Source organism: Styela clava, chromosome 4 (genome assembly GCF_964204865.1).
Source record: "Styela clava chromosome 4, kaStyClav1.hap1.2, whole genome shotgun sequence".
NCBI lineage: Eukaryota > Metazoa > Chordata > Ascidiacea > Stolidobranchia > Styelidae > Styela > Styela clava.
In genome coordinates, this window is record NC_135253.1 from 18,126,877 (window position 1) to 18,139,475 (window position 12,599).

General features: G+C 31.8%; 1 protein-coding gene across 1 annotated transcript; it reads right to left on the bottom strand.

Moving 5' to 3' along the window:
* Positions 1 to 12,015, bottom strand: LOC120326851 (chitin synthase chs-2-like). The gene is made up of 25 exons (XM_078111955.1): positions 11,978 to 12,015; positions 11,762 to 11,817; positions 11,147 to 11,198; positions 10,738 to 10,819; positions 10,519 to 10,584; positions 9,907 to 10,137; positions 9,530 to 9,760; positions 9,070 to 9,169; positions 7,568 to 7,736; positions 6,677 to 6,752; positions 6,472 to 6,563; positions 5,621 to 5,758; positions 5,327 to 5,538; positions 4,984 to 5,190; positions 4,395 to 4,515; positions 4,022 to 4,127; positions 3,700 to 3,952; positions 3,260 to 3,459; positions 2,801 to 2,933; positions 2,637 to 2,674; positions 2,302 to 2,369; positions 1,952 to 2,204; positions 1,377 to 1,526; positions 746 to 780; positions 1 to 305 (listed from the first exon to the last, which is right to left on the bottom strand). Exons 1-25 carry the CDS (start codon positions 12,013 to 12,015, stop codon positions 230 to 232), a joined length of 3,183 nt encoding a protein of 1,060 aa, XP_077968081.1. The 3' UTR covers positions 1 to 229.
* Between the last annotated feature and the right edge of the window lie 584 nt (positions 12,016 to 12,599).

Sequence of the window (12,599 nt, forward strand, 5' to 3'; positions counted from 1 at the left end):
CAAACTTATTAATATTATTTGAAATTAATCGATACACACTCTTAGATTAATATACAACTTGTTGAATTTAATAATATACATGATCACAATAGAACTGCAATCTATCTTGTTTCTACAAAATGCTTTATTAATGCGAGTTCGACCTCATCATGGGCAATGATGTCACTTGATCCTTGCCGAATTAATGTCGGCATCTTGTCATGGTGGTTAACATCTATAAATGCAAAGATCATACAATACTCTCTTGTGTGTCAAATCCTAAATTATTGAATCCCAATGTTCCAGGCTGACTTCCATCTGTTTCACTAAATATAAAAATAATGCATTTTCATATTTTATATGTTTTAAATTACATTTTCATTTATTATATTTTTTTTTATACCGAAAAAGCATAAATATTGAAAAGCACAATTATTTTTGTAATAATTCGTAATTCTTACGTTTACCAAAATAGTATAATAATAAGTTACTTTGCACTATTTTGGACTGAAATTAGTGAGAAAATGCTCTCGGAAGAATTATCATTTTTGTACTACATTTGATTAGTGATTCGATTAAACGTACGATATATCATCTAAATACACATGTTATCAAAGAAATATGGTGAAATTGGTATTTAAATGTTTTTACTTACATAAAAAATGGCATATCTTTCTGAATATGTTACTCAGAACGTTATATAAGCACTCGTGTGAATAAATTAATATAATGAATCAGATGAAAAACAGAATTAATACAAGAGTACCTGTTTCCACTAGATTCATTGCCCTCACCAATATCCTGTAAAGTAAAGGTACTTGAAAATAGGGAACACAGACATTTTTAATGTCAACGAATAAATTCAACGTATCAGACAATGTACGAAGTTTGAACTTCCTGATAAGATAACTAGAATTCGGTTGGAAACCGAGGACTTATCGATCGGAGGTTAGGGGATCCCCAAAACAGTGGTCTTACTCCATAGTAACACCGTGTGTCCCATCACTAATTAATTAATAATTCGCTAATTATACGGCATAATTCATCCAAAAACGATAGGCTCCTGTTCCGAACTATGATGAATGCACATGCAAAATTTGGAGCAGATTCAACCTCGCTTTCGTGAGATATTGCGTGTATCTAACAGACAAACAAACAAACAAACAAACAGACAAATACCTATTAACATACTTACCGATCTTAAGATCGATAAGTAACAATCAATTTTATGACAATACAATGTGTTATTTTACGTATATCTTTTCATTTTTGTAAACATAATTTTTTTTTTAATGCACAACTAATATTCACATTATAAATGACAGAAAATTTGAAAATTTACTGTGGGCGTTAACTGAAGCATTGGTGGTATAAAGTTAATTGAAAATCAAATTTACTTGTTTTTTGCTGTCGCCATCAGTAAATACGCAGTCTGTGTCCGCCATTAAATGCAAGAATGTATTCCACCGATGAAAAATCATTGCTATAAACTGAATCACCAAAATAATCATAAAAAATATCAAGAACATGAACGCCAGCGGATTGAGCTGAAAAAATAATTTTAAGGAGTTAGTATCGATTGAATTTTTCATTGATTATATTTATGTTCATGGCTGCCTATCTGATAAGCTTTTGAAATTTCAATGGCCGTCCGTAACTTTTGCTGGAATATAAATATATTTTAATCTAGACGTCTAGAGCAGGGGTCGGCACCCTCTTGTCTCTCGCGGGCCAAAATTAGTAGTTGCAAGTCATTGGCGGGCCGCACATATTTTTAGAAAGTTGAAAACCGATCGGATGATACTTTTTATAATAAATTCTGTTACGTGAAGAAGTAAAGCGCTGAAGGCCGGATTACCTTAGGCCGTAGGTTGGCGACCCCTGCCCTAGAGTGATAGCGTGTGACCTTGCCTTAAGCCGTTTCCTGAAAATAGATTTTTTTTTAAATATCCATCACAATATTGCAACTCACCACAATCGCATCTCCATACCGATCGTACAACGTAATGTTGACGTCATCAATCACCATTGTCAAAGAAAACGTCAAAAATATCCATATACTGTTTATAAAGAAAAAGACTCCACTCATATTATTTCTCATCTCTTTGAGATCAAAGCTCAACTTCTTGGATTTATCTTTTTCGTCAGGATCGTTTTTGTCAATTGGCTTTAAATATTTTTGGATCAATTGTTTCCAGTATTTTCGTTCGTTTTCATCAATCACTCTGCAATATGAATGTTGATATATTTTAAAAACGTCTTATTTTTTTTTCAGAAAAAAATTATCAGAACGTTAGAATAAAACAAATATAAATTACCCACCCTTGAGTATGGTCCTTGAATATTTTGTCAGTTTTCCAATCCACCCCTTTTCTTGGTAAAGAAATACTCTAAAAAGGTTTCGCGAGTAAATATAACAACTCTTGCAGTTAATAGTAGTTCTATAAACCGGTTGTTGTATAACACGCTTGTTGTTCATATTAAAAGTAATTTGAAATATGAAAGCGTAGAAAATTATTAAATGTTGATTTTATAATTGTATTCACAGACAGGTTTGTGCTGGGAAAATTCAGAAAGCATTTACCGTATTTACCGTACCGTATTTATTTAAGAATATTTGGAAAGGACATGATTTTAGTTACCGATAATCTATATACCTGTGTCGTGTTTTCGGTCGTTTCTTGAGAAGTTTCATCTAGAATAGAAAAATACAATTACATATTTAACAGGTGCATCGCCGTGAATGTCCGGTAAAAATTATCCATAGTCCCTTTAATCGTATTGGCATAGAAAAAGGCAGGTTTAGGTTAAATATACTTACGCAATTGTGGCGCGCCTTCTGGTTCGGATGTTGGTACTTCGGTATATTTATTCCTTTGATTAAAAAACGATGCAATTTTTTTCATGCAGCTATTTCCGCATTGGCCTTTATCTACGTTGTTCTGACTATTCACCTGAATTATATCAAATTTAATTTTCAAAATAATGTCATAACTTGACAAGTATTATTGGCAAAGGAATAATTTCTATGCCATCTAATTAGAATTCGATGTTACTGCGTTCAAATTATGCGTATACTTGGTTCAGTCGTCAACCTAAGATTGACTTGTGGACCATCAAAGTTTCATCCCCAAGGCAATGTACAAAAACTTTTATTTTTTATTGATGTGTTTCCCAAAAAACCTATAAAGATTGTCCGGTTTTCTTTAAAATCAAACTCATTAGATTCAGCGTTTTAACTTATCTTAAATCTTGACCAAAACTATACAAAGCAGCCCACCTTGTTTTCTCTCGTTCCCCACGATTCATCATGCATGTTGCAATAACTGTATATCATAAGCAAAATGAAAGCAGACGGTAAACAAATGTAATAAAGAATCCCGGATAATAAGCATAGCATTTCTGTTGGGTGTAGAATACCCGTGACAGAATAAATCATCACCATTGCCAGAAAAAATAACGACGTTGGATTCCAAATATCTAAATTGAAAAGTGTAGATCTTGAGAATAATTTTTATCTAAACAGAAATTTCATAGAAAGTCAATAATATTGGATACATTTTTTTTTCTTATTGAAAGGAGAAATAAAAAGAAAATATGTCACTCAAATTCAATTAGCATATATACAGTACATGTAAAATTGCATATACCGTGTTTCCCGAAAATAAGACCTACCCTGAAAATAGAACCTAGCCTGAATTTTAAATATTAAAGACTTACTGTCAACCATTTGTGCTACAACTCCAACTAGAACAGACATCATTACAAAAGCATACAAAACGGTTAATATTTGTGCAACAACGATTTGAAAATCACAGCTTGTTGTATAACAGATAATCACGTAGATTATCACTGGTATCAAGGCCAATAATAATCCTCCAACTTCGCTCATTCCAAATACAAATTGAAATGCTCCCTGAATAACTAGAATCACGGTTGCTGGGCCCAAGAGAGTGGCAGCCATTAGAAGCAGCTGAAATATAAAATTAAAAATATAACGAACGTAACAAGCGTTTAAAATTGCAGATTATTGTATATTTACCTGATAAATAATATACACCATGGTTATGGAATTATTCTTTCTTATAACTAATTTTGCACACAGCAAAACATCAAGAACATTCGCCATTGTCGACGGACCCCACCGTCTGAAAACAAGAAATTGTCGTAATTTTTTCCTCGTTATTGATTTTAGTTTTCATCAATAGTTAAGACAAAATTAGAATTAAAAACATGGAAACACATTCATAAAAAGGTTCAACTTCTTGGAAAAATTAAAAAAATGTTTTGTGTTTCCATTTCATATGCATATATATACGTAATTGTTTAAACCACTATTTTTCAAACTTGATAAAAATTCAAATTAGTGTTTGCGTGCAATAACGAGCTAGTTGAAACTATAAAATCCTTTTCACCTCCTCTGTCTGAATAATTCTTTAAGGGTAGTCGGGGCGTATGTGAAAGAATCTGACGCAGCACAATATACTATTTTGTATCCAGCTTTCAGCAACAATGTACACAACCATCTGTCTTCACCTAAATTAAAGTACACAATAGTTTAACTTTAGATAAACTGGAGAAAAAGTGCTTTTCTATGTTACTAAAAAATCAATATCAATGATATTTTTAATTTTGGGATTTTAACGATGTTTTAAAGTCGCCAGAAAGCTTTTTATTTTAATTTTAATTTTCGCATTCGGATGCCAACATTTCAATAAAATATTGCTATTTTTACCAATATCTCGCCAGCGTGTAAGATTATGTCATGCTAATCCGACATTTTTAAAAAAGTTGATGCTCACTGATTTTCTGCGACCATTTTGCGTCCGTACCACAAATTTGTAATAAATTAAATAACGGTTTTCAGTGTAATTCGTCAAAGGCTAGGCTACGATTAGTGCTTGAATTTTGTGTGGTTATATTTGCGCATTGCGCTCTAGTTCAAATATTAATCATAATATGCATTACAGGATTTACAGCAACAGAATGTTTTGTCTGTAATACCTTGATCACGTTGTAACTTTTGCTTGGCGTTTTTCGAAATCTCCGAGTAACTACCAGCAACATTTGATGTCAACAGTGCGGAAGATCTTATTAAACTAAAACATCCAGGACTACATAAAACGCATCCAAGAACATCTTCAGTAGTTTTCTGCAACCAGTGGCCAACGGCGTACTCAAATTTTTGAAACCATACGACAGGACCGCTGCCTATATCATTTAAAAAGAATAATTAAGTTTTGAAGCAATAAATTCTATTTTTACTATGTGTAAAATCCAGCTGCGATCAATAAAAAACGCATATTGAAAAATGCATTTTGGAATTATGCATGTTAGGTCGACTTACCAATAGGGTGTATTCTACCACACGCAGCCCCTACATTTCCACCTATTTTCATTTGATCTAGTAAATATGTTAAAGAATCTGGTTGAAAGTCGACGTCTCCGTCAAGTGCAAGTATAAACGTATCTTCTTTGGGGTGAGCTCTTGGAGTAGTTATCGGCAAATACTTTAACAGATATGACATGTACATGCACTGCGACCATCGCTTGCCGTTTCTAAAAATACAGTAAACATAAATTATTTATAGGTTTTATATAAGGTTTGTTTACAAGATATTTAGAAAAATATCGTCCATACCTTATTCTGGATTTATCTTTCAAGTGGATGGTAATAAGCTCCGTATTGGTACTGTTGTTGAATACTTTTATGCGACCTCCGAATGGTGTATCGAGTATTTTCGAACGTAGATTGTTTTCTAATCCTCTTCTGATTTTACTGAAAACAAATTGCTACTGTTTACCATGTGTAAATTGAATAATTCAAATATATTACCTGATGAAATTAAATGATTTATATAAAGCGTTGAGTAAACAATGCACATGATCGCACACATTTTAATAATGTTTCCAATATTGCACCTTCAACACAAATAGGACAAGACATACAGTTATTTTTTGCTGTTTGTATTGCTTAGAAATGTTTCAAGTTAAGAATCGTGGGTATTTACTGGAGGTCACGCAACTTCATTATCTTATATACAAGGGTCGCTAGAAAAAAAGAAAATTTGACAAAGAGTTATTTATTTTTACAATGAATAACTTTTACAAAGTTTTTTACAGGCATATGTTATATTATACTCATAGATACTCAAAATGTCGTCCGTGCACTTCAAAGCAGTGCGTTAACCTATAAGTCTGAGCTCGTGTAGAGTTTTGAAGGTTAATTTGTGGGATATCGTTCCAATTCAACCTATACGCATTTTATTCGTATCTCATCTCATCTACAAATTTTCTGCTTTTCTAGCGACCAGCTTGTAGTTTCATTGTTTCAAGCCAGTTGTCATGTGATATGTTGCTCAGAGATAAGTCTTTGTTAATTTTGATTTGGGCAAACTCCCTTTCAAATAAATTACCTCTGTGCTGTTTTAAATAATACTAATTTAGTTTATTGCATGGTGTATTGTATTCTTCTAAAATGTAATGAAATACCTTGCAGCTTTAGAAATTGATTCCAATAGACATTTAACGTAACTGTTTATTTCTCCACTTTGATCCAGGGCGTCATCGAAGAAAATATGAACCTTATAACACAAAATACCGTTTTATAATAGTATTTCACGTGATGTAATATATAATTTACAAAGCTTGGTTACAAACCCAAGTCTAAATAGACATAGCTAAGTAAGTGTGTTACCTCGTATTCAAAAATGTCTCTTTTATTTCTTGATTCGTCGTCTTGTTCACCAAGCTTTTTATGATACTCATGGAGTCTGTTTAAAAGATGTGTATTTATTGATAAATATTAATTAGTTTGAACTGTATTTATCAGGAAACGTTACTTTGTTTTATTTGCAGAAAGCTTATAATGTAGAATTAAAAATGATGAGTACCTGAAAATGCTCTTTAACAATTGCAGCATTTCTTTCTCCGTTTCATGCCACATAGTAGCGCACAGAAACACATATGGAACAGTGTGTTGTTGTGGAGTGTTATTTATCCGGATACTATTAAATATATTTGAATGTTATTTCTAAGAAATTATATGTTCTGAAATATACATTAAAAAAGCTAGTGTAACGACAGTAACATTAATTATGGCTACTAGCTGTAAATTCACTGCGTAATACAACAAGTTCACCCAAATAACCATCATTACTAATACAATTCAATACTATAATGGGGTTTTATAACGCATACGTAACAATCTTGTTTTTCGATTTGTACTTTTAACTACCAGATAGTAATTCAGAAAATAATTTTGAATAGTCATTAAAATTAAATACCAACTGATCTTTCTAGAAATCAAAATGTAAAATGTTATATTTATTTTATATTAGTGATCAGGGAACATGAACAACCTCTTGTATTTTCGTTTTCTGTTTATCATCAAATCCACATTAATGAACGACCCGGAAAAGATTGGTTTCTCAAACAGTTCGTCAATTCTAAAAACACAAAGATTCAGGTTATATAGAGGCTGTGATGATTACTTATGGAACTTTTGAGCTTTTGCATCCGAGTAACAGTGCGCTTTGTATTACTTTGAAAATAAATCATATTATTGAAATTATCCAAAACTACTTACATTTTTAGTTTAATATCGTTTGCTTTTCTCAAATGACGAGTAACAAATATGAAGCCAAAGAATCCTGGAAGGAGTCCAATAACAACGATTCCGAGCATCTGATACCAGTAAACTGATTGATAAGTTGTTTTCCAGTTGATAAACGCCTTTATCTCAGGATATTTCGCAGCTAAAGGTAACAATGAAATAATTCAGATTTGGTTTGTTTCTCATTTTAGTTGTATATAGTGTTAGATTTATGTTATTGCACTCACTACTTGAAGTGAAAGTATTTCAATGCTATCACTCGAAATAATACCCTGAACAACATCAACAGCTTGAAAAAAGTTTCTATTTTGTAATGACATTAATGCGCTTGGTTTAACGATGCTTAGTCAGTTTATTGTTCTCGGAATGGGCTGGCTTGTAATTTAAACCCTAAATCTTTAACCCATGTTATTTATGTTTAATAATATATAAAAATCAGTTTACTTACGAATATTGAAAAAATCCATTAGGTTTAAGGTTGATGAATGTGATTGTTGTAAATCAAACGCGGCAGTTAGAAAACTAATGATTGGAAAAGTCAAAGACAATGGCAACCAGAAACACCAATGTTGCAACAATATTTGGCAAGCAATGCTTCCAAATAAAAACGTAGCAAATGAAGTGAGACAATGCGTGACACCAACAAGCCAGTACGCTGTCATGATTCTAAATGATAAAATGTAGACACTCAAATAAAGAATTTTTTAGGATTACAGATGAATGTTGTACTCTTCATGAACCATGTTCACGACGGAGTACATACGATTTTAGTTTTGGTAAAGCTTTCATAGATATCATGATGAAGATTAAATTAATATAAAAATTGTTATATCTGTTACATTACCTTGAGCATTTTCTATCAAGTCTATCATATTGAACAAAATAAATTGGATTTTGGCGGCTTGTGACAGCAGCAACCGAACCGTCCCCATCAATTCCAAAGTAAATAATAAATGAGAATAAAACTGAAAATGAAAAAAATTATATTATTATATTATACCAAAAATTTAAATAACAATAAACCAACCAGTGGCAGTAGCACTGTGGTAGTCAATATCGTTTAAATTGAATGTGTATAATTTTAATTAATTCGAAATAAATATCTCAACATATTAGGATTTTTTCAGATAAAAAATAAGTTTTGGAGAAAATCTATTTTAAAATACCAAAAAAGCAAATCCTAACAAGCGAGTAAATTGAAGATGCTTCAAAGGTCATTTTGTGCATCGTGCTTCTTGTGCTCTTCGTAGTGAAATTTTGCCAGTATCGACAAGAAATTAGTGGCAATGCTGAAAAACGAATTTCCATTAACGTAAAAGCTCAGCTATGCGCTTTGAGTGTTTTCAGTAAAAAGGCAAAACTGCAGTCCGTATTAATTTACGTGTGAGAACAACGAAATATACGCTGTTCTCTATAATATTATACTTCAATTTAGCCAAAGCGGCCACTGAAAAATATTATACATATTTACTTACATAAAGCTGTATAAGCGAGTGTATTATGTACGTCTCCGTTGAGTTTCTGTTGTTGATATACCAAATAGCATATAACAACGTAGCCAATAAGAAGTAAAATCTGAAATTTTTAAATTTAATTTGTATTTTATATTCCTGGTGGCACTAAAAATATTGAATTCCATTTGTAACCGACCAGTTGGGATCAACAAAATTAGAATTAATATGAAATACGGAACTAATTGTTTCACACGCTTCATATCCAGGTTATTTTCATTGGGGTCATCGGCAGAAAAGACAATTTACATAAATGTTGAATATTCACATTTGATACTGTTTTTCAGTATTCGATAAGTATGTTTGTACGAAAAAGCTATAAGAATACTTCTACTGGATATAGAAAATTTGAAAAATCGACGAATGGCATCATTTGCCATGTATACAACTTAAATATAGCGTCATTGAAAATAGTAAGACTCACTACAGCAACAACGCCAATAATAAAATTGCGTCTGTTTCGTCTGCCTGCTCCTTCATCGTTTCCTTGTATAATATCAGGCTCTTCCCAATTTTCCGTTATGACTTGTATAAAAGCTGGCACTAGTGAAACAATTGGGAACATCAAGCTTACTAAAGTTGCGTCAACATTGGGGATTATTTCTAGAACAAAGAATGTCAAACCGACGGCATTTAGTATTTCTGGCAGCAACCCCTGGAGATAAAAAAAAAAATTTGGAATAAATGATATAATTATAAATTTTTTTTATATATATGCCAGCTAAATCACTAGATTATTGCAATGCGGTTTTAAAATTTATCACATCCGGAAACGGAAAAAGCCTCAAAGGCCAAACTCACTAGAAAACAAATCTTCCATTTGATGCATTTTCTTGTTTTTCTCGTCTTTATAACGTTCCACAAGCTGTACAGAAGTGATAGCACATCAGCAAAACAGAGACAGCTCATTAATATCAACATGACCATATACCTAGGATAATTGTATTGTTGATCTCGACCTTCTTTCACGTATGGGCATCTGCTATCGCTGTAGTCTTGTGTATATGCATTGCCAAGAACAAGAAGTGTAAACTGAAAGTTGAAAGAAGATGTTCGAAGGTAAAATAAAATCAAGATGGATGGTTGACATTGCTACGAAATCACATGCAGTGTAAAATTTGCTTCACGTTATTTAAATGACTAAATTTTAGTTTGATTAAAACACGACTGCAAAAATCTGGGGTAGTGCATGGCGAGCGATTAGTCAGTCTGGAAGCGCCAATTCGTGAAGCAAGTATCAAACTAAATATAAATTATTTGTAATGACGTTATTATCCATTATGATATGGCGCCCGGTTGTGATAACTTTATTTTTAGAAAATTGTCAAATAATGTCAATATATAAGTCTATTTTTTCTTCAAATTAGCAGTCTGATGACATATCAAATATTTGATATTGAATTATACGCAAACCTCTGATACAACAGGTCCCAGAAGCATAATCCCGAAAATGATCATTGCGCTGATGTATTTTGCTACCTAGAAATATGTAAAATATAACATCATTTTACGTTGTATCTTTTACATAACTACATTTTATAAAAATTTCAATGCATATTCTTATAACGAAAAATAAAAATACAATATCTATCAAAAATTGTATTTGCTGAAAGTTAGAAATGCCAAGGTCACCTTTTTTGACTTTCGTAATAAACAACTTTCAGTTCTGGGCAAATCTTCATCAATATGCGTTGGAAACGTCAATTCAGATTCACTAAAAAGATTTCATTTTTTAATTTTAATTTTTTAAATTTATTAAAAAAGTTAGTTACTCTGAATACGACATTTATTTCGGCCACCCGCTGTTATTTAATCAAGAAATTCACCGATTTTATTGATTATTTAACATTCGTAACTCCCGTAACTTTACACTTATTGTTTAAATATGCATCTAACTGCTTTTCATGTCATAGTTGAACTATGTATGTCTGAAGAAGTCTGACCTTGGTCAGACGAAACCTTACAAAAATATATTTGTGTTAGTGTGCAGCAAGACTCTTGAATCACTTAGGATTGAATAGATGCTGATTTAAATACTTACCCCGCGGGTTCTTGTGCGACTTCTCTTACATTACCAACACTTTCAAAAGAGTCTGAATTTTTAAAGAAAAAATAGCTATTAATCGCGCGAAAAATTTAATCACGTAAATTAATAGAATTAACAATAAATTGAACGGTTTTAAAAACATTAATTTAAAGGAACGTGATTAGATTCGGCATTGAATAATTATCGAGAGAAAACAAAAGTTTTTGTCAATTTTTATGATTTATCAAACCCCTCGGTTAGTGCTGGCTAAGAATATATGTGGACAATAGTCCGTTATCTTGCATACATCATTGAGACTAAAATCATTACAGTCTGAATACATAGCATAGCACAACAGTTTCAACACAAATTCAACCGCACTCTAATAAAGTCAAATACTTTAGAATACGATGCTTTTCGATCAGTAATGAAGATCAAACGACAGTTTTGTAATAAATTTATTATGTACTCATTTTTCATGAATATCTTGTTACCGACCAGTTAAGGGCACATATATGCCATTTCCAATGTTTTTCAGTCTACAAATGTAATGTAAATGTAAACGAATAAACATCCCTATAATAGTGTCTATGGTTTATCTTTTATATAATATTGAATTGAAAAACTAACTTTGCTGTTCATTCGTTTCTTCGTCGTTCGTAGTAGAAGAAGTCAATGTTGTTTGGCTGTTAGAAGATGAATTTGAATTGGATATAACATGTTCTTGTCAGTGAGTAAAAAAAATCTCATAAATATAAGACTTTTTCTCTAAAGAAAACTATATTCTATTCTACGCTTTACTGTACGCAGTACAAGTTTTCACAAACAAAAAGCGCAATTAATTACCTTTGTTCTGGCATTTCAATGCTTCCATCCAATTCCATTATGGAAGTCTTACATTCATACAAAATTTCCCTACTGTCTACTATGGTATATTTTCATATAAAAACTCTTTTTTATAGAAAAGGAAAAAAAATGTACGAATATTCGAAAAATTATTACACACCGAATATAAATGCACTGAAACAAATAAGTTCCAAAAAGATAGACTACAGAGATGAAAGCTACTCTATTCTAAAACTTGAGGCACAAAATAGCTCATTTCATCTCGTGTGTACCATTTTATATATTGTCGATTACAGTAACTATATGTACAGCTTTTTCCATATCGATGTCCCGAAATATGAGTAATTAGTAAGAACTGAGTGAAATTAGTTCTTAAGTAAATAAAGATCGATTTCAATATTTGTTCTCAGTATTTATAGCCGAGCAACGCTTTTTGAAATACATTACCAATCGGTCAAATTAGTTGATATTTCCTGGAACTACAGCTCCCGACGTTTAATAACGGTTTTGAGATCGGATAATCTGATGAAGTCATGAAAACTGGTGTGCTATTGCTTTTTTTCCCTATTAATTTGTAGAATCAATATTTGCCATATTTGTGTACTTTATGTACTTTAAAAAT

Bases quoted from the DNA above. Each gene is read 5' to 3' on its own strand.
- LOC120326851 (XM_078111955.1), bottom strand. From the start codon at position 12,015: ATGGAATTGGATGGAAGCATTGAAATGCCAGAACAAAG. The intron at 11,199-11,761 runs GTTAGTTTTTCA...TTAAAAATTCAG, and splicing joins AGAAACGAATGAACAGCAAA to ACTCTTTTGAAAGTGTTGGT. The intron at 306-745 runs GTACTCTTGTAT...TTTTATATTTAG, and splicing joins AATGAATCTAGTGGAAACAG to TGAAACAGATGGAAGTCAGC.